The 21,003-nt window shown below is 40.1% G+C and overlaps 1 protein-coding gene across 1 annotated transcript; it reads left to right on the top strand.

Moving 5' to 3' along the window:
- Positions 1 to 1,964: 1,964 nt before the first annotated feature.
- gpc2 (glypican 2) lies at positions 1,965 to 19,342 on the top strand. The gene is made up of 11 exons (XM_053649517.1): positions 1,965 to 2,313; positions 7,839 to 7,997; positions 8,554 to 8,688; positions 10,244 to 10,419; positions 11,659 to 11,739; positions 12,136 to 12,301; positions 13,274 to 13,404; positions 13,525 to 13,698; positions 14,855 to 14,991; positions 16,467 to 16,636; positions 16,724 to 19,342. Exons 1-11 carry the CDS (start codon positions 2,133 to 2,135, stop codon positions 16,951 to 16,953), a joined length of 1,740 nt encoding a protein of 579 aa, XP_053505492.1. The 5' UTR covers positions 1,965 to 2,132; the 3' UTR covers positions 16,954 to 19,342.
- The last annotated feature ends 1,661 nt before the right edge of the window (positions 19,343 to 21,003 follow it).

Raw genomic sequence — 21,003 nt, 5'->3', positions numbered from 1 at the left:
TGAGTAAGGGATCTTAGAGTTTAATGCATTTTCATTCCCAGTGTGTCAAATATCGAAGATTGGGTGAAAGCTTTTAGCGTCACTGCATATACACCAAAAGGCACCTTTCAGTTGCAAAGGGCCCCAGGGGTATGGTGTCCAGTGAGGAGCCAACCACCCATTGCTCCACAGAATTTTGGGTTGGTCCAGTGTAACAAAGGCTAAGGGAGCATATTCTGACACAAACGCAGGTGTTGGAGGCACAGCATAGCAGTCTCTGACAAATTCTAGTTTTGGTAGCCTCCTACCATTGTAAAGAGGCTACTGGTTGTCCTGGGTCTTTCCCACTAGAATGTTACTGTTCAATCTAGTAGACCACATCTTTCTGGAAAGCAAGTGACAGGATGGTAATAAAGGTATAAAACTATTTTAGGGTGAACTCTAACAGATGTTGTTTTTCTACACTTATTAGACTACCTCTTGCTCTTGTTTTGTCTACTTTCACTACCGATAAGAGCTGATGCCTTTGGTTCTCAAACAGCTCCTTCACAGTTTTTTTTCATCAGAAGTTGCCTATCTACCATTTGCTTTTGTACTGCTTTAAACATTTGTTAATATCTTACCGACCCCACCTTACTGATGAAAAAAAACATATTATACTTTACATTGTGTTTGTTATCAATCCAAGTAAATGTAAAACCAGCTAGGTGCTGACTAATACAGTAAGGCTTACTGTATGTGAGAGCAAAAATAGTTAGCTCTTAATAGAATCTCCCTTGATGTTAGCATACACTAAACACACTGTTTTTTGTTGGTTCTTTTTTTTAATACCTGCTTATGGACTGTGCTCTACGTTCTTGTTGTGTCTTTAAAAATGAGGTGAGTGGGTGTGGTTTATTGTTTGTATAAATACACATTTTGAAAATGTTTTTGCACTTCTACAAAGACTGATCTAAAAATACCGGGAACCTGGAATGCAAAGAATATTTTACTGCAATTATTTAAAACATTTTCATATTCAAAATGCAGTTTTAACAGAATCTCAGGCTGTGTTCATGTCAGCAAAACAAGGAAGGAAGAAGACACGAACATATTAAATATTAATAACAGTATTAACTCTGTGTGTGTATGTATGAGAGAGAGGGGGGGGGGGGGGCGAGGGGGGGGGTCTGTATCATCAACCAACACTATACATTAAAAATCTGTATGCTCACCATTCACTTAGACCAAAACCTTAAACACCATCATTTCGTCAAAGTTCTGTCCAATTTGATCACATGATTCTATAAGATCTATAAGTATAAGATAATGTTTGTTGCTTTTTTAAAAATTTATTATTATACCTGTTTAATATTAAATGAGTAAATTAAGAAACTCAAACTGTCAAACTGATTTAATTGATCTAACACAAGTATTAAAACATAAACCTGACAAATCTACACACATATAATAGGTTTTTCTTGATCTGCTTAATGAATTTGGATAGATGTCCCTGCTGAAGAAAAAAAAATAAGCAAACAATAGAAACCCTCATAGAATTTATAATGGTTTTAATGGTTATAATGGGAATTGTATTGGTTTTAATCAAAACTGTAATGTCCCTGTGGGTCTCTACTGGTAATTTGTAGCTGGGGTATTTCCAGATTTTAAGTGAATTTCACTTCAGCGTTTGCAAAATGATGTGTTTTTTGTGCTGAATAGGGGGACAAAAACAGCCCCCCCCCCCAAACACACACACAGGCTTTAAATTCAGCTGCAATGCAATTCAGATTTTCTTTTAATTAAACATCTGACTCCATCTGTTTCTCCTCCCCGTCCCACCATCTCTCTCTCTCTCTCTCTCTCTCTCTCTCTCTTTCTTTGTCCCATTGTTCTGTAAAGAGAGGGAGGGATGCTGGAGAATTGATTTCTTGGTCTCGCGCAGAGACAAAGACCGGCAGCAGCAGGAGCTCGCGCACAACAAGCCCCGAAAACACCATCTGATCAGCTGAAGGTCCGGTTATTCTCCGGTGCCGTGCGCGTGTGGTGAGAGCTGCAGAGGTGTTTTATCATCCTGACGGCGATATACTGTGTTTACCGTCACAGCTGATGAGCGAACAGCAAAACTTAAAAAGTGGCCCGCTGGTCCCGCGTGTGTGAGGTGTGGATGGTGGATGATGATTATGATGATGGGAATGAGGAAGACAGTGGTGGTCCCGGGGCAGGAGCTCGTGCGTGTTGTACTCGCGTGCGCGCTGTTCGGTTCCGTCAACGCGCGGAGCTGCACCGAGTCCCGGCGCGCGTATGGAGAGCGGGGCTACAGCGCGAGCGCTGCACCCCTCAACGCCATATCCGGTAACACACACAACACACACACACAGAGACTAAAGCACTATACTCCTCTATGCAAGTATTCCACTATACTTTCAACGTATGTTTATATCAATAAAGAAATAAATTATGTTACAAAGAAAAGGAAAAAACACATACTACAGACACACACACAAACACACACAAAAGAGACTAATACACATATAGTACCTATTTATTTCATCATCTCATTCTGTATTCAGTCTACTCTGATGTATTTCTTAAAATGCCCGAGACCATTTTTTTTTATCAAACGTCATATTTTTCTTCTTCATTTTACGAATGAAGCTATAATTTCCATTTTATAAACTTGATTGATGTACAGCTTATCGGACCCCACTAGGCATGAACCCTTGGCGATACCTACTGTTCGTTCCCCAGTTTCATGTTATTGGAAGTAATGTTTTATTTGTTTCCACTATATATTGAATTTGTACACAAATAATACATAAATTTTGTAGCTATACTTGTAATACATATGACCACATTATCTAAAACACTTTAAACAGAACTGAATGGTCTATACATTAATAAACGGTGTTTATAACGGCGAAATAATTCTGATAAACTGCTCTTTTAAAACAACAGCTAGGATTTTATTATTGTTCAGAAGTCAGACATTGTGGAGTTTTGTATGCGTTTCTTTTTTCTCCCCCAGCCTTCTTTTATTCTATATATTTTATTCTAAAGTGTGAGGGTTTTGTGAAGCACTGGTGCATACAGCATGTGTTAATAAAAAAAATGAAAATGAGCATAAATCAATGTTTTAAATCAAAGTCATATGATTGTGTCTAAAGTGATACAACATTTAATAGTAAATGTAGTGTGAGGTCAATAGTTGAAGTATGATTTAGTAATGTTTCGACTCATAGTTGGACATCTGGACGGCTGGACATGTGATTCCTGGAAGGACCATGAAATGAAGTTAATAAGTTAAATATTAAACTCTGTTGTAAAGCTGACTGAAATGATGAATTAGAATGAAACATTTTAGCATCTGTGAAAAGTGTGAGTGTGTGTGTGCACTACTGAAGGCTTTGTGCTGTGAGAAGATCAATACTGGTATTTGGATTCATTTACATTTACTTGGCTGGGGGATTCAACAAAGAGAGAGAGCGAGAGAGTGTGTGTGTGTGTGTGTGTGTGTGTGTGTGTGTGTGTGTGTGTGTGTGTGTGTGGACAGCCAACTCTCTGGAGTGTATTCATCAGAAACAGTTGCATAGACATTTTTGCCCAGAGATTTTAGGGGTGTGTGTGTGTGTGTGTGTGTGTGTGTGTGTGTGAGGTCCCGTGGGTCAGGGCAGCAGATGGTGAAGAGAGGGTTGATGAGAGTTGTTAATGGCAGTGGAGGAGAGAACAAAAGCGGTAACTGAAGGTGTGAAGAGAATTTGGGATGAGACTGGAGGATTTACATTTGTGTGCCCGTGTGTGTGTGTGTGTGTGTGTGTGTGCGAAAGAGAGAGAGAGAGAGAGAGAGCGCAAGTCAATACAGAGGATGTGCGCTTATCAAGCTTCTGACGTTTCTCCCCATATCGAAATTCAAGATCTGTGTTGTCACACGTACATGATTCCTTATTCTAATGGAATTCCTATTTTGTATATTCAAACAGATGCTGCGGAAGAAAATAAAGGATAAAAAACTAACAAATGCAAAAATAATAGTATTAAAAATTATGCAAGATATTGCAACAAGATAACAATATGTAATACAATAGGAAATATAAATGCTAATCAGCCACAACATTAAAACCACTTCACCACAGGTGAAGTGAAAAACATTGATACAGTGGCACCTGTCAAGGGGTGGGATATATTAGGCAGCAAGTGAACGTTCAGTTCTCGAAGTTGATGTGTTGGAAGCAGGAAAAAGCATAAGGATCTGAGCGACTTCGACAATGGCAAATTGTGCTAGCTAGACGACTGGGTTAGAGTATCTCCAAAACAGCAGGTCTTGTGGGTTCCCAGTATGCAGTGGTTAGTATCTACCAAAAGTGGCCCAAGGAAGGACAACCGGTGATGGGTGCCCAAGGACATGACAAATGTTCAAGGTGTTGACTTGGCCTCCAGATTCCCCTGTGTAGAATATATTTATATGCTGCAGCATTACAGTATCCCTTCACTGGAACTAAGGAGCCAAGCCCAAACCTGTTCCAGCATCACAGTGCCCCTGTGTGCAAAGCGAGTTCCATGAAGACATGGTTTGCCAAGGAAATCGAGTGGCTTGCACATAGCCCTGACTTCAACCCCACTGTAACCTGGAATGCCGACTGCACAAGCCTTCTTGCCCGAAATCAGTGGCTGACCTCACTGATGCTCTCATGGCTAAATGGGCAAATCCCTACAGCCACATTCAAAAATCTAGTGGAATGCCTTCCCAGAAGAGTGGAGGTTATTACAACAGCAAAGGGGGACTAAATCTGGAATGGGATCTTCTAAATGCACATATTAGTGGTTAGCACGTTCGCGTCACACCTCCAGGGTCAGGGGTTCGATTCCCACAGTGGCCCTGTGTGTGCGGAGTTTGCATGTTCTCCCTGAAGAACGCACATATTGGTGTGATTCTCATGTGTCCACAAACATTTGCCCATAGAGTATATATACTATATGTAAAAACGAATGACACAGACCATTCAGCTGAATTTGACCACTGTGGTCACAGGACCCTAAACAAATGGTACTTTACCACTGCACGGTACAGCTCGACTTGACTTGACTCTGCTTGCTTTTTAGGGGATTTTCACTGTGGATAGTACCCGGTACCTGGGACTTTTTTTAGTACCACCTCGGTTGAGGTTCCAAGCGAGCTGAGCCGATACTAAACGTGAGCCACACACTGAGGGAGTAGAGAATTCTCCTTAACCAGTGGTTCTGTATTGTGCCTGAATAAATGTGTCATTTAATACATACTTTGCGTACGGTAATATTCTATTAATCGAAAATGATGTATCATTTATCTCATTACAGATAAAATTACAACAAAGGTTTCTGTCTTAGATTTTACATCTCGCTTGTTACCAATTTCCAAACAGGCGTTTATCGAAGTCGCTCCTGTAGTGGCTGAAACGTAGTCATATAGAGCACTACGTAGGGTGCTGTTCTACATATTAGAACGCCGTTATTTTACATCCTTAATAGGGTCCGTGTTTAGTGAACAGAAAAGGCATTTGGAATACGGCCTGACCGTGTATTTGTACAGGGTTTCGATAATACAACATTATTCCTGTGTGAAGGCGAGCAGAAGATGGCACCCACGTTGAGGCGGGTAAATTATTAATTAAATTTTATCTGCATCATTATTTTATTAAATTATTAAATTATTATTTTTTATACTAATTCAAATTATTGAATTATTAAATTACAGCTGGATGAGGTAATTTACTCACACCACATCCACTGGGTTCTGATATCATGTTTGACTGCGCTCTGCAAGACATAATGTGCTCTTCTGCATTAACAGAGGATGAGGCGAAAAGCCCAATAACTAGGTTGTGAGCGACGGAGATACTCGGAAATGAACTGATATTAATGTTAATCACTTCTTGGCAACAGGACATTGGACATATTCAGACCAAACTTAGTACATAAGTGACAGACCAGGACCTAAGGGACTCCAAGAAGTTTAGTCAGATTGACCTCTAACAGCATTACAAGACCAACCTGAACAAAACTTGTTTCTCAAAGTTTTCATTTGCTAGATGGCTTGTCCATTTGCAAACAAATCTAACTGCAAAGTTACCAAACAGGAAGTGAGGCCATTTCTCAGCAATGCCTTTACATATTACAAACTTGGTACATATGTTCAGCTTCGAGTTCATCTGCAACTTGGGAGGGCTACTGAAAACATGAACTGAAGCAATATCTTAGCAATGGCTACCAAATTTAGTACATCATCTAATGATAATGATAATGAGTCTTTATTGGTCACGTATACATTACAGCATAGTGAAATTCTTTTCTTCACATATCCCAACATGTTAGGAAGTTGGGGTCAGAGCGCAGGGTCAGCCATGATACAGCGCCCCTGGAGCAGAGAGGGTTAAGGGCCTTGCTCAAGGGCCCAACAGTGGCAGCTTGGCAGTGCTGGGGCTTGAACCCCTGACCTTCCGATCAGTAACCCTGAGCCTTAACTGCCAAACCACCACTGCCCCCTATCTGAGGAACAAGCGCTGATGGTCCTAGTGGCTTCTGGACTTCCTCTGTTGCTAAGGAGTGGGGCCAGAAAGTACTTGGCCCCTTAATTGCTGTTTGGAGCTATATTTCCTTGCGTTATTAAATAGTGTTAATGTCTTCATTTATCCGCATATCCTACACAGGGTTGCGGGGAGCCTGGAGCCTATCCCAGGGAATTCGGGGCACAAGACGGGGAACACCCTGGATGCAGGGCACAATCATACACACACTCACACACGTATTCACACACTATGGACAATTTGGAAATGGCAATCAGCCTACAACTCATGTCTTTGGATTGGGGGAGGAAACTGGAGTACCCAGAGGAAACCCCTGAAGCATGGGAGAACATGCACACACAGGGCAGAGGTGTGAATCAAGCTTCCAACCCTGGAGGTGCGAGGCAAATGTGCTAACCAATGTCTTCATTATTATTATTCTAAAATATTTCACAATAGAGAAATAATAAAAATGAAGAAAACTCTTCTTTAGGTGCATTTGAACATTTGGGTTCTAAGGTACATACGTCCTATTCTAGATGAGTATGTCCAGTGTTTCTGTTGTCTGTTGTCCAATTCTGGGTTAGTCCAATCTGAAGTAGTGGTTATGTTGTGACTATCTACCTGAAAGTTAGCAGTCACTGTAGTCACTAGCAATCCTTGTGAAGAAAACCTGCTTACATCTTAGCACTGAACATCCCCTTAGGTGGAGTTTCTCTTCAAATGCTTAAAAGCTATTCTAATTTCACATAGACATTAGTTAGAGAGTGTTTCCTAACTAGTGTTAGTTAAGTGGACATGATAGTGTGATGCAAATAATGTGATAGCCAGAACATTACCGTACCATCTAGTTCAAATTAATGTTAATTAATGTAAATTCAATCTCATTGTTCTTATCTCCATTCATTTTCACAATTAAACTGCAATATTTTGCTCTTATTGTTCAGGATGATATATTTTGTTCTGATTGCCTGCTGTGTGATACACTGTATTTTGCTCAGATTGACCATTGTCTGATATATTTTACTCTCACTGGCTGGTGTATAATGTATTTTGCTCTTATTGTTTGGTGTGTGATATATTTTGCTCTGGTTGGCTCATGTGAAATATATTTTGCTCTGATTGGTTAGTATGTGATATATTTTGCTCGTATTGGTTAGTACGTGATATATTTTTTCTCTTATTGGTCAGAGTGTCATATATTTTGCTCATATTGGCTGGTGTGACACATAATTTGCTTTTATTTGCCAGCGTGTGATATATTATGTCCCTACTGGCTGGTGTGTAACATATTTTGCACTGATTTGGACATTGTGTAATGTATGGTGCTTTAATTGGCAGGTGAACACCTGCGTTTCTGTCCTCGTGATTACACGTGCTGTACAAGCGTGATGGAAGAAACACTGATACGGCAGAGTGAAGCTGACTTCCTGTCTTCTGTTGAGGAGACCAGTCAGTTCCTGCTGACAAGCTTCACCCACACACACCGGCGTTTTGATGGTGAGGAGGAGCACACACTCAATATAAGTTATTTTTAATTAGTTTGCTTACTTATTTAACTATAGTCAGTGGCTTGCGTATTAGGTACACTTACCTTGTACATACATTTTTTGTAGGTAAACAATATACCTGCATTTTCTTTAGGTATACAACTACTACCTGAAGCCCATCTGCCCTATTTGTCAATCACCCCCACTGTATTTTCTCGTTCATACCACCATAGGACCATATATATATATATATATATATATATATATATATATATATATATATATATATATATATATATACCACTTTTTGTCTGAGAATAATCCAAAATGTCTAGCCAGAGTTAGTCCAATGTCCAAAATGTAAACACTGATAAAGAGCTATAGGACATTGAATGTATACTTGCATCCTTAGCCACTCCTAATGCTAATGCTAATGGTAACAAGTATTGGTGCCAAGGCTACTTAACATTTGCCACATTTCATTAGCATGGCCATTTGTGATGTGTAGTTTTGGAGAAACTGTTTCAGTCTGGGGTTTTTTCTTGTCTTCCTGTTTGTGTTGTCAGAATTTTTCAGTGAGCTAATTGGTGTGTCAGAGAAGTCGATGAATCAGATGTTCACTAAGACTTATGGACGCCTGTACACACAGAACACACGCCTCTTCCAACAGCTGTTCACACAGTTGAGACAATACTATAAAGGTATGTGTATACTGACATTGCTGTATCTCTGTGTATTTTGTGTGTTTGTACAATGTGTGTGTGTGTGTACTCTCAGTGCTGTATACATATACTGTAAACTGCCACTTACATCTCTTACATGAGCAGATTTATACCAATATATATTGGAAATATTGTAAAAACCTGACCCAGCAAAAGGTAAGATCTGTGGAAAATATAAACAGGTGCCAAAAAAACAACAACAACAACAACAAAACAACAGAAAATGTCTTAGTAAAGTACTGCTAACAAGCTGCCAGAAAGCTTCGGACTGCCTTGCCATTGATTCTACAAGTCTCTGAGACTGTACTGGAGGGATCAACCCCATTCTCCCCAAATATATTCCCTCATTTGGTGTTTTGATGATTGTGACCAGAAGTCACTCCAACATCTTCAATAGGTGTTCGGTTAGGTTGAGATCTGCTGACCATGAAGGCCAGTGAATAGGATTTTACTTTATTTTCATTCTTATCAAACCATTCAATGGCCCCCCTTAACCTTTGGATGGGAGTGGAGTCATCCTGGAAGAGACCACTCCCATCTGGATGAAAATGTTTCATCATGGGATAACATCATAGAAAGGTTATCAGTCAGAATACTAAACTTTGTATTGATTTGCTGTGATGCTTCCCACTAAGGGGACAAGGGGACGCCTCCCTCTAAGAGTACAAGGGGATGCTTCCCTCTGTGAGGACAAGGGGATGCTTCCCTCTAAGGGGATGAATGTAATCAGTCAGAAGAACTTTGTATTGATTTGCGATGACCACTTGTCCCTCTATAGACCCAAACCATGGCCGCAAAAAAAATCCATGGTCACCACATCATAACAGACCCATGCTGTTCTGTTCATTATAAATTTATTTCATTAGGTGTATAGCATGTGTTTATACCATATGTGTATTTTACACATACAAACTGCCTCCTACTGGTCAGTTTGTTTTGGTTTTATTAATACACTGACCTTACAAAAACTCAACAAAAAAAGAAAAAGGAAAAACAACGTTTCATACTGTATTTGAATTGTACAGAAATTCTGAGGTTATTCCCACAAGGGGGCGTTATTAGAACTTTTATTAGACCAGTGTAGTACATCATACATGAGTTATAGTAGATCAAAGCAATTTTATTAATAAGTCATAGTAAGGTACTAATTAATGAAACTTTAGTTACTATCCTATGAATCCCTGAATTTCTATGTATACGTGTAAATCTACGTATAAGGTGGCTCAGTAAAGTGAACCTTGGTTGATCGGCTTCAAATCATATAATTGAGGTGAGTTGCTGCAGATTTATGTATGGATTACAATACTGAATACATTAAAGCATAGTGCATAGTGGTAATTAGGACAGTTTTATAGTCAGAGGACAGAGAATATTCTTAGCAAATGCAAGTCTCTATTATATTCAGGTACGTTTATCCACTTCAAGTGATGTAGGAACAGCAGAGCAGAGCAATCAGGATAAATCTGGCAAATCCAGAGAGTAGACATGGTAACGGCGTGTGTGTGTGTGTGTGTGTGTGTGTGTGTGGGTGTAGACGGTGGTGTGTATGTATCAGAAGCTGTGTCAGATTTCTGGACAGAATTGGTGGAGCGGGTGTTCACTCTGCTGAACCCTCACTATCACTTCAGTGTGGATTATCTGGAGTGTGTAAGCAAACACACACAGCATCTTCAGCCATTCGGAGAGCTGCAACGCAAACTCAGCACACAGGTAACACACACCACATGTGATAAGCATGTAGGGACGGTGTATAGAACAGGGCTCTCAGTGTGTTTCATTGCAGTGCCTTGCATAGGTATTCACCAACATGAACTTGAACTTGAACTTTATAGTGGTACAACCTGGAACCGAAATGGACTTAAAATAAAATTTGTTGAAAGGGTTCAATATTGACAAATTAAAAAAAAAGTTTTAAAAAATTGTGTTTGCATTCAGTATGCAAACCCTAAATTATCTCTTGTCCAACCAGTTGCCTCAGAAGTCTGATAATTAGTTGAGTAGAGTCCACATGTGTGGAAGTAAAGTGTCAAGTGACTTCAAAATAAACACACCTGTTCCTGAAAGCCTCCAGAGTTTATTATAGAATATAGCTAAATCAACAGCATAACACCTCAGATGGAAGAATCTTTTCATAGGAAAAAACATAGGCTGGATACATAATTGAATAATTGAAAAATGCAATAATAAATCACATTTGGAGTTTGGAGACTCAGCAAACATGTGGGGGAAAAAAATCTGGTCTGTTGATGTCACGATATGGAGTTGAGGACAGATGTAAATGAAGATAAGAGTTTTATTAAAGGAGATATAGGCAGACAAATCCAAATCGGTAATCCAAAGCATAGTCCAAAAACATGCAAAAGGGCAGGCGTTCAGCAAACGGGCATAAACAGTGTGAGTGAGGCAGAAGACAAAACAAGAAACGAGAAACAAAGTCAATAACCAGGAATCAAGAACGAGAACTATGGAAACAATCCCTTGGTAATGTGAGACCACTCAATACTACGCAAAGTCATTGTGTTCAAATAGTCCTTTTATATTGTGGTGGTGAGTGCTGTGAATTTGATGCAGGTGTGCATGATTAGCATGAATGTGAATGTTCTGGGAATTGCAGTCCATGGCGGCCATGTTTGTAGGCCTCAGTGCAGGATGGGAAAGGTAGTCACTGGTTTGCTGTGACATGACAGATGAGTTCAAAATTTTCCCTTCTGGCCTTGGTACAAAGCGTTACATCACTCATATATTTCACCATGATGAAACATGGTGCTGGTAGCATCATCCAATCTGACAGAGCAAAAAAGACATATGCTAGACATATGCTAGAAGACTGGCTGGTGTAACTGCAGCCAAAGGTGGTTCTACCAAGCATTTATTCAGGGGGGGACTATTTATTCACTAACAATTATCTAACAGTTTATGCTCTCTCTCTCTCACTCTCTCCCATTTTAGTTGTCTCGTGCTTTAATTGCTGCGAGGGCATTAGTGCAGGGCCTCTCTACAGGGAGAGACATTGTTAACAAAGCCATTAAGGTAAGTGTTAACTGTTTAAATGTTAACACACTTGGTTGCAGATTCATTTCCGACCAGTAACCATAAATCCATCATACTCACAGACAACCGTCAAGTAATGGAGTTAAGACACAACCTGAGTTTGGGAAAAAGACTGTACCTGAAGCTTCAACTTCTTCCTAGTTATCTTACTATAAATAGTTGCCTTGAAATCTAGTCCAAGTTATCTGAGTTCTTCCCTTTTTTTACAGTTCCAGTTTCATTTGTCATGTCATTTATTCATTAGGGCATGTTCTGCACTCTGAAAATGCATGAGAATGGTTTTATAATATAGGTAATGTATGTATATTATTATTTGCTATTGTTTGCTGTTGCCAGTTGATGTGATGGTGATTTCTCTCTTCTGTTTGTCTGTAGTTTAGTGTAAATGCAGAGTGTGGTAAAGCTTTGATGCGTCAGTTGTACTGTCCTCTATGTGGTGGGACTCCCTCTCTCCGGTCTTGCCACCCACTATGCCTCAATGTCATGAAGGGCTGTCTGGCCAATCATGCAGAGCTTAACTCAGAGTGGAACCGCTTTATTGGTGAGCAACTACAAGGGTCAGTGCTTTAGTTAGAGGCTAATGGTTAAGGAGACTTTTTTGAAGTGATTTTGAGCCATCACTATGCTTGTTGTATGACTATATTTAGGGAGCTACACTACATACCTTAGGAGTTCCTTTAACAGTTTTATTATAATGTTATATACAGCATAACCTGTTTATTTACTATCGGCAATTAAATTAGTAGTGTTGTGTGCTACAAGCACCTACTTATAATGGTCTTTTCCAGTTACATCTAGATCTTTGTCACAAACTTCACAAAGTTAATCAAAAATGTACAATAATTTTTGACTGGTGAAAGCCTTTTATTATGGTACTATGGTTGGGGCATAATTACTATATTATTACTATATATCTATATAATTATAGAACTAAGATTGGGAGAAAAATTTTATTATTATATGTTGGGGGAAATTATTATTGTGGAACTGTTGGAACTGTGGTTGGGTTTGGGATATAATTAGGGGACTATGGTTGGGGCCAGTATATATTTCAGGCACTATGACTGGGACAAGAATATAATTCAGAGATTATGGTTGGAGTGGGACTATTATTGGTGGCTTTAGTGTGATTTGTGACTGTGGTAAGTCACAAATCAGTGGTTTGAGAGTTGTGGGATACACTTAGGAATATGGTGAAGGGAGTACATTTTGGGGCATTTGGCTTGATAGGTGAAAATAAGATTAGGGGCATTGTTATGGTTGCTGGTTGGGTTGCAGTTAAGGGGCTGTGGTTACTAAATGACTAGGGGTAAGACTACTATGGGTAAGATTATGGGTTAAGAACTATGGTGCCTGGTGCCTGGCTAAGGGTGGTTAGAGGGCCATGGTTTGGGGCAGGATCATTGTAAGAGGATGGAACTAATATTAACCATGGGACTTTTTTCAGTAAACTTTATTCATTCCTTTGCAATAATGGTAAAATGAAGTACATTAAAGTGTGTGTCTGTGCCAGACTCTCTCCTCTCTCTGGCTGAGAGACTCAATGGACCATTTAATGTGGAACTGGCTGCTGACTCTGTAGCTGTGAAAATCTCTGAAGCCATCATGCACATGCAGGAGTACAGCATCAGCATATCCACCAAGGTAAGACACACAACACACACACACACACCCTTATCAGTCCTCAAAGTATGTACATTGTGTGAGAGTGAGAGTGTCTGTGTGTGTGTGTGTGTGTGTGTGTGTGTGTGTGTGAGAGTGCAGGTGTTTCAGGGTTGTGGGAATCCCCGTCCGGCCCCCAGTAGAACCAAACGCTCACCTAAGGAACGAGAGAAAGAGCGTAAGACTGACAAAGAGCGAGACAGCAGGAGAACATTCAGAACATTCAGTCCAGAGCAAAAGCCAACAACTGCTGCAGGAACCAATATGGACCGAATGGTAAGACAAAGAGATAGTATTGAGGTTCATGTGTTTCTATATTCAGTTGTTTCTCTTTGTTCAAATTGTGCTTAGGTCTTCTTTGTTAATGTGCATATGTGTTAATGTATTCAGATGTTAATTTGTAAACAGGCATCATAATGCCATAATTATTCTGGTGTTTAAGTGTTAATATGTTTAGTGTTTAGGTGTTAATATGTTAATGTATGTGCTCTGTTCAGGAAGTACTCTGTTAATGTATATACTGAGTTCCGGTACTATTGTGGGAAAGTACAGTACTGTGCAAAAGTCAGAGATCACCCTTTTGTTTTCAATCAAATGGCCATTTAGTACTTATTGTTAATTATTTGGTGGCAAACACTAATGATGGGGAAATGTACAGTACATTAATTCCATTTTCAGTCAAACAGCCATGCGGTTCAATAGTATAAAAATACTTACAGATTTCATACTGTTTTTAATACTGAAAACCGTTGTATGATTTACGAACAATAGCAATAATTAACAAAACTGATGGGGAAATGTAGTTAACAGAAAACCACACAGGTATTCCACATTAAAATAGTATGAAATCTTTAAATATTTTATTTGTAATATTGAACTTGGTGCACGGTGGCTTAGTGGTTAGCATGTTCGCCTCACACCTCCAGGATCCGTGGTTCGAGTCCCACCGGGGCCGTGTGTGTGGAGTTTCCACGTTCTCCCCATGCGGGGGTTTCCTCCGGGTACTCCGGTTTCCTCCCCCAGTCCAAAGACATGCATGGTAGGCTGATTGGCGTGTCTAAAGTGTCCGTAGTGTATGAATGGGTGTGTGAGTGTGTGTGATTGTGTGCCCTGCGATGGACTGGCACCCTGTCCAGGGTGTACCCCGCGTTGTGCCTGATGCTCCCTGGGATAGGCTCCAGGTTCCCTGTGACCCTGAAAAGGAGTAAGCGGTAGAAGATGGATGGATGGAATATTGAACTTTTGCACAGTAGTTCTGTTAATGCATATAAGGCGTTCAGGTGCTATTGTGTTAACGTATATACTATGTTTAGATGTTAATATTCTCTGTTCAAGTTTTAAAATATTTATGAATGTACTGTTTTGAGGTGTTAACTTATTCATGTTGTAGGTTCAGGTATTAATATATTAATATATGTATTACTGTGTTCAGGTGTTGGATCTGCAGCAGCGTCTGAGGCCAATGAGGGAGTTTTGGGTAATGCTGCCCCACTCTCTCTGTAACGAAGACAAAATGGCTGCTGATGTGACCAATGAGGAGCGCTGTTGGAATGGATACACACGTGGAAGGTGTGTGTTTGTGTGTGTTTGTGTGTGTGTGTTTGCGTGTGTGTGTGTGTGTGTGTGTGTGTGTGTGTGTACTATCTAATTGGGTAAATCACTGAGGAGAGTCTCTCTGCAAACTGCACATTGGTAGGTGTGTCTTTGAGTACTTATATAAACTCCAAGACCTATCCTTCAAATAGATCTGAGTAGCACAAAGCCCTCAAAAGTAGTTTTTACTGCACTCAAAGATGTCAGCTGACTAGCTTTTTATGAATATTGAATAATTATGAACATTTATTCATTTGATGAACATTTATTTCTTTAAAAAATCCTATCAGAAATGTTAGCTCATGGTAGCTACCTGGTTAGCTCATGCTAGCTACCTGGTTGACTATATGTGAATATACACTGATCAGCCATAACATTAGAACCACCTGCCTAATATTGTGTAGGTCCCCCTTGTGCTGCCAAAACAGCTCTGACCTATCGAGGCATGAACTCCATGAGACCTCTGAATGTGTGCTGTGGTGTCTGGCACCAAGATATTAGCAGCAGATCCTTTAAGTGCTGTAACTTGCGAGGTGGGGCCTCTGTAGATTGGACTAGTTTGTCCAGCACATCTCACAGAAGCTCAATCGGATTGAGATCTGGAGAATTTGGAGTCCAGGTCAACACCTTGAATTCTTTGTCATGTTCCTGAAACCATTCCTGAACAAATTTTGCAGTGTGACTGGGAGTATTATCCTGCTGAATGAGGCCACTGCCATTAGGGAATACCTAGGGAATACCTGGCTCTTGTCCAAGTCACTCAGATCCTTACGCTTGCCGATTTTTCCTGCTTCCAACACATCAACTTCGAGAACTGACTGTTCACTTGCTGCCTAATATATCCCACCACTTGACAGGTGCCTTTGTAACGAGATAATCAATGTTATTCAATTCACTTGTCTATGGTTTTTAATGTTATGGCTGATCGGTGTATAGTATGTGTGAAAACCACTGGCTTCTTCCTGGATGATGAATTTCATATATGGATTCAAAGACACACCCATGCAAATCTTTTTATACATACCCACTCAAAGCTACTGTCATTTCCATATAACATGAAAAGTTACATTAATTTGTCTTGTTAACTACAAGTGAGAGAATAAAGACAACTGTTTATAGCTGTTATAAGGTAAGTAATTACAGGAACAAGCTTGTTTCATGGCCGTTCCACAAAATTAAATCTAACTATAAATTGCTCAAATAAATAATGATTATTAGCATTGGCAAATTCCTGTAGTATAAGAACAACAAAGCACTTTCGATACATGCTGTTATTGAACAAATAATCAATTTCAGTCACATCACACCACCTCGTCCTATAACAGCACGCCACACTGTATTTTATTCCTTACATAGCCAATACGTGGATTCATTAATTTATGAAAAAACGGAGCCTTGCCTACATCTTCTCCCTCTTTCTCTGCCTATTGCTAACACCTGTGTCTGTGTAGGTATCTGATGAGTGTAACGGCTGATGGTTTGGTGAACCAGCTGAACAATCCAGAAGTGGATGTTGAAAGTTCTCTGGACATCAGAACCCGTCAGATCCTTATGGAGCTTCGAGTGGCAACACACCGACTCACACTCGCACACCAAGGAGTGGACACAGACACAGTGCACAGTGAGTGTGTCAAATTGAATTTGCATAACTGTTTCTCATTGTTTCTCTCATTCATTCTGTCCCTAACATGTATATGCATGTGTCTAGGTGATGATGAGGATGGTAGTGGATCTGGATTGGGTGAAGGAGAGGAGCTCTACAGGAATGATTGGCCCAGTTCGCCACGAAACCCTGCCCACCCTTACAAACCCCGCCCTTGGGACAGGAGTAGAGTTAATGGTTCGGTCAGAGCAGCCGTTCAGAGAGCATCACCTCTTTCCTGCTTCTCACTCTGCCTCTCTCTGCTCCTCTCTCTCATCCTCCAGTGGAGAAAATAAGTTACTGCAGTTTACATTAAAATGAATCTGTCATTTCCACAGACAGACTGAGAGACAGACAGATGAAGAGACAGACTGAAAGTAGGACAGAAAGGGAGAAAAACTGAAGGAGAGAGACTGAAGGATGGTGTAGCTGATAATCTCACACTGACTTTGTGTGTATTTATTATGTGTGTATGTGTGTATGTGTGTGTGTGTGTGTGTGTGTGTGTGTGTGTATTTTTTATGTTAGTGAATGTATTGATGAATGTTTACACTCAGTATGAATAAAGTGTATTTGATACTGATGTTTCTTAAAGTTTTGGTGAACCCATCCACTACCCAGAATCTTAGAGCGACATTCACCAATCAATCACAAACATTGCTGTTACCATGGAGTCGAAGGTAAACAGTGACTTTTTGCTAATGTTTCAGCAGTCTTGGTTCCAGAAGTCTCCTAGGGGAAACACTGCTCTGTGATTGTAACACTATAGTGTGACATATTAGGCCGTAGTTAGGTTACCTAGCTATCATATTAGTCAGACTAATTTAGACTAAGCTAGACTTATATAAAATATGATATGTACACAAAATATTTAAAATCGATGAGCACAAATTCACTACGCCTAATTCAATTGTATCTTTTATCAATGCTTTAAGTAATCATGATTCTCTTTCCTTTTTTTTTTTTTTTACCCCTTCAGGAAAAAATTATATAAGGTGGTGATTTATCTGATAGCCAGTTGGTTCAGTTTGATGCTTTAAATATTTATGTAAGAATTTTCTGGAATGTCTTTGTAGGTTATGAAAGAAAAGGATACTTCTGGAACAAAGACTACTGAGAAAGTGGAAGTCACTGTTCAGCTCCAGTAAGCCTTAGTTGAATGTTAAAGCTGAATGTTTTGTTCTGCATGTCCACATGGTAGGACTCCATTTTAGAGTAAGGTTTAGAATTACAGTTGAAATAGTTTGATCACTGAGGTGGCTACAGACTGTGTTTGTTTGTTTGTTTGTTTGTTTGTTTATTTATTTATTTGTGAAAATAGTTCAAAGTTCATATGCTTCTCAGCAATGTTCAGGGTCAGAGCTGTACACATTTATACACTTTATTATTATTTTTTTCTAGAACAAACCAATCCGACTTTTTTTTATAATGGAATTTTGTATGGAAAATCCTAATAAACTACAACCTGTTCTCTAATTCTAGTCGAAGTACTCTCCATTTTAAACACAAGCTACACTCTTTCTTCCGGCAAAGTCAACCTGAAATATCATAATAACATGCAGATCAGTACCCAATATATCTAGTGGAAGTAGACTATATGGGCAAAGGTTTGTGGACACCTGACCATGACACTCGTATATGCTTTCTGAACATCTTATTGTACCCAGATGGTGTTAATTTTAAAAATTATCATAGGAAACAAGAAAGAGATGAAAATTTCTGACAGATTTCGTAGGTTACAATGTGATGTGTCATTTTATCCATTGGTTTAATTTTTTAAATTGTTTTTCACCTTACCCACATCACCTCTTCTCCACCTATTGTATTGATCCAGTTGCTTTCAAAATGCCATCATCGCAAATTCTTAGATGAACAGTTTGGAGAAAAAATCAATATGTATATCATGCTCAACTTAGTTCATCAGCAAAGACATGTTTGGTTCCTGAAGTTTGTACTGGAGTTAGGAAGAGAATATCCATCCATCCATCTTCAACCGCTTACTCCTTTTCAGGGTCGCGGGGGAACCTGGAGCCTATCCCAGGAAGCATCGGGCACAAGGCGGGGTACACCCTGGACAGGGTGCCAGTCCATCGCAGGGCACAATCACATACAAACTCACACACCCATTCATACACTACGGACACTTTAGACACGCCAATGGAAGAGAATATAAATAATAATAAAAAGCCAGCCCTAAGTGACACTTCTTTCATTTGTGGTCTAGCCACACACACACAGGGCAACTTTCTGGAGGTGCATGAGATGCTCTGCCTAGGTCTTTGATTGACTGGCAACAACATAGAGGTAGGCCCCATGGAACCTAAAAGGCAGGACCTAATACTGCCAGAATCCACTGGCCATGGAAAAAACACTTTCAGGGTTAGCATTTGGCACAAGGGGTATCTGGCAATAGCCTAGGGTGAGATCCATGTTAGAAGTGTTCCACCCCAGCCATTTGATTAGTTAATTCACCAGAGGCATTGGGTAGATGCAAACTCTGAGTTCTTATTGCACCTCTTGAAATTGTTACAGAACCTTCCATCCAGTTTTGGTATTATAACTATGTGTGTGATAGGACTGATGCTCCTGGTTGTGCCCTGATGGGATCTTGAATTAGAGTTAGAGACATTAGAGACATCACTACTTTGGCGTTAAAGGTCCTGCAGTTCTTTTTGTGGGGCTCAGTGAGGTCCTGGGTATATAATAGAGCAGAGAGGGTTGGTACAGATTCTGTCTACTATTTTAGGGAGTTGGCATGATAAACCTGCTCTCTTTTGTGCCAACGAGTTTTGTGCCCATGCTTTTCCACAGACCCTCCAGGTGGCCAGATACTTACAGCTGGTGTTTGATGTATGGACCATTACCCAGACACCTGGTTAGAGTCCTCAAGGCTGGGCATCAAGGTTGTAGGCCTGCTTCTGTGTGCACTGGGTCTCCTGGCTGTGCTCTGGAATGATGTTGCCTATGTTTTTCTGCATCTGCTGAGTGTGATAAATCACCCATCAGAAGTGGGAAGGCTGATTTTCTTATGCCTCTTTAGCCAAACCCAGCAGTCTGCAAGGCTCCTGACAAAGAGAAACTGAAATGATGAGAACCCTGGGAAAGCCTAGAGGACCTCAAGGACAGCAAACAACAGATAAGGCAATAGGAGACCTACGCATATTCAGCCACCAGCCATTGAAGCATTCACTTCAGTATTTAGTTAAATCTCTCCACCGACTAATCTGTTTGTGGGTGGTAAACAGAGAATGTGGAGAGGTGAATACTTATAGGGGTGAAAGTGGTGCCTTAAGTTGAGAGAATCGCCTTTGAGATTCTGAAACAACTGAACAGCACCTCTAATTTCCAGATGATTTTGGCAGACATTGTTTTCCTCTGGGTGGCAGTTGGCATATCAATGATGACCCAGATGTATTCTTACCACTGAGCTCAACAGCGCAGTCGCCTGACATTGTCCATTTCTACTCACTCAAAGGGCACCTTTATAAATAGCAAAGGCAATTCTGGTAAAAAAAAAAAAAAAAAAGTGCACTGGCAGACAGGGTATTGTTTACAGAGTTTCCATAACTGCATGTCAAGGCCAGGCCAGTGGAAGGGATCCAAGGTATGTGAGAGTGGGTGTGGTTATGCAACACTTGGAGTATTGCATTCTCGGTGCCTGGCAGGATAGTATAGGAGGCCACCACATATGAGCAAGTACTTTGCCAGGAGTGGATGATCAGTTTGTGTCTTGCTTTCCATGTTAAGCACTTGTGTCTAGCAGTTCTGAAGGTGGCCATTTGCACAGAGATAATGCACCTGTACCTGTACAGGGATAACACAGGGTCAGCCTGCTCACTGGCATTGTCTTCGGCCAGGAGTACTGGGTAGTGTGTAATGACTAGTACGGCAATAGTGGCTGAGTTCATTTCTTGCAGCTTCGTGAAACCTGGTTTCAGCCTAGTAGGTGAGGGACTAGCAGCTCCTTAATGCCTTTAACATGCACACAATGAAATACTTGTGCAAAAAAAATGTTTATGTTAATTCTTACTAATTGGATCGCATTCAATAGAATTTCATTGATGTTTTTCAAATTCACCTTTTAGATTAAGAGTTATGGATGTGTACCTGCCAGTTGAGTTACCCGTTTAAGTTAATGTTAGCTCAGTAACTTGAAGAATGAGGAGTAGCACTGGCTATATCAATGTCTGGTTTTCATAGCCCCCTTGTAAACATGTTACGACGAAAATGGGAGATGGAAGCGTGAGGTTTGGTTATGGCCACAGATAGCACCAATTATTATTTCTGATGGCCATTTCCCCATTTATTCTCTTCCCAGTTTTCTATCTGTATTCTGTTGTTTACAG

This window comes from Ictalurus furcatus, chromosome 2, assembly GCF_023375685.1.
Source record: "Ictalurus furcatus strain D&B chromosome 2, Billie_1.0, whole genome shotgun sequence".
In the NCBI taxonomy this organism is placed as follows: Eukaryota; Metazoa; Chordata; class Actinopteri; order Siluriformes; family Ictaluridae; genus Ictalurus; species Ictalurus furcatus.
This window is presented reverse-complemented; position numbering and strand designations above follow the sequence as displayed.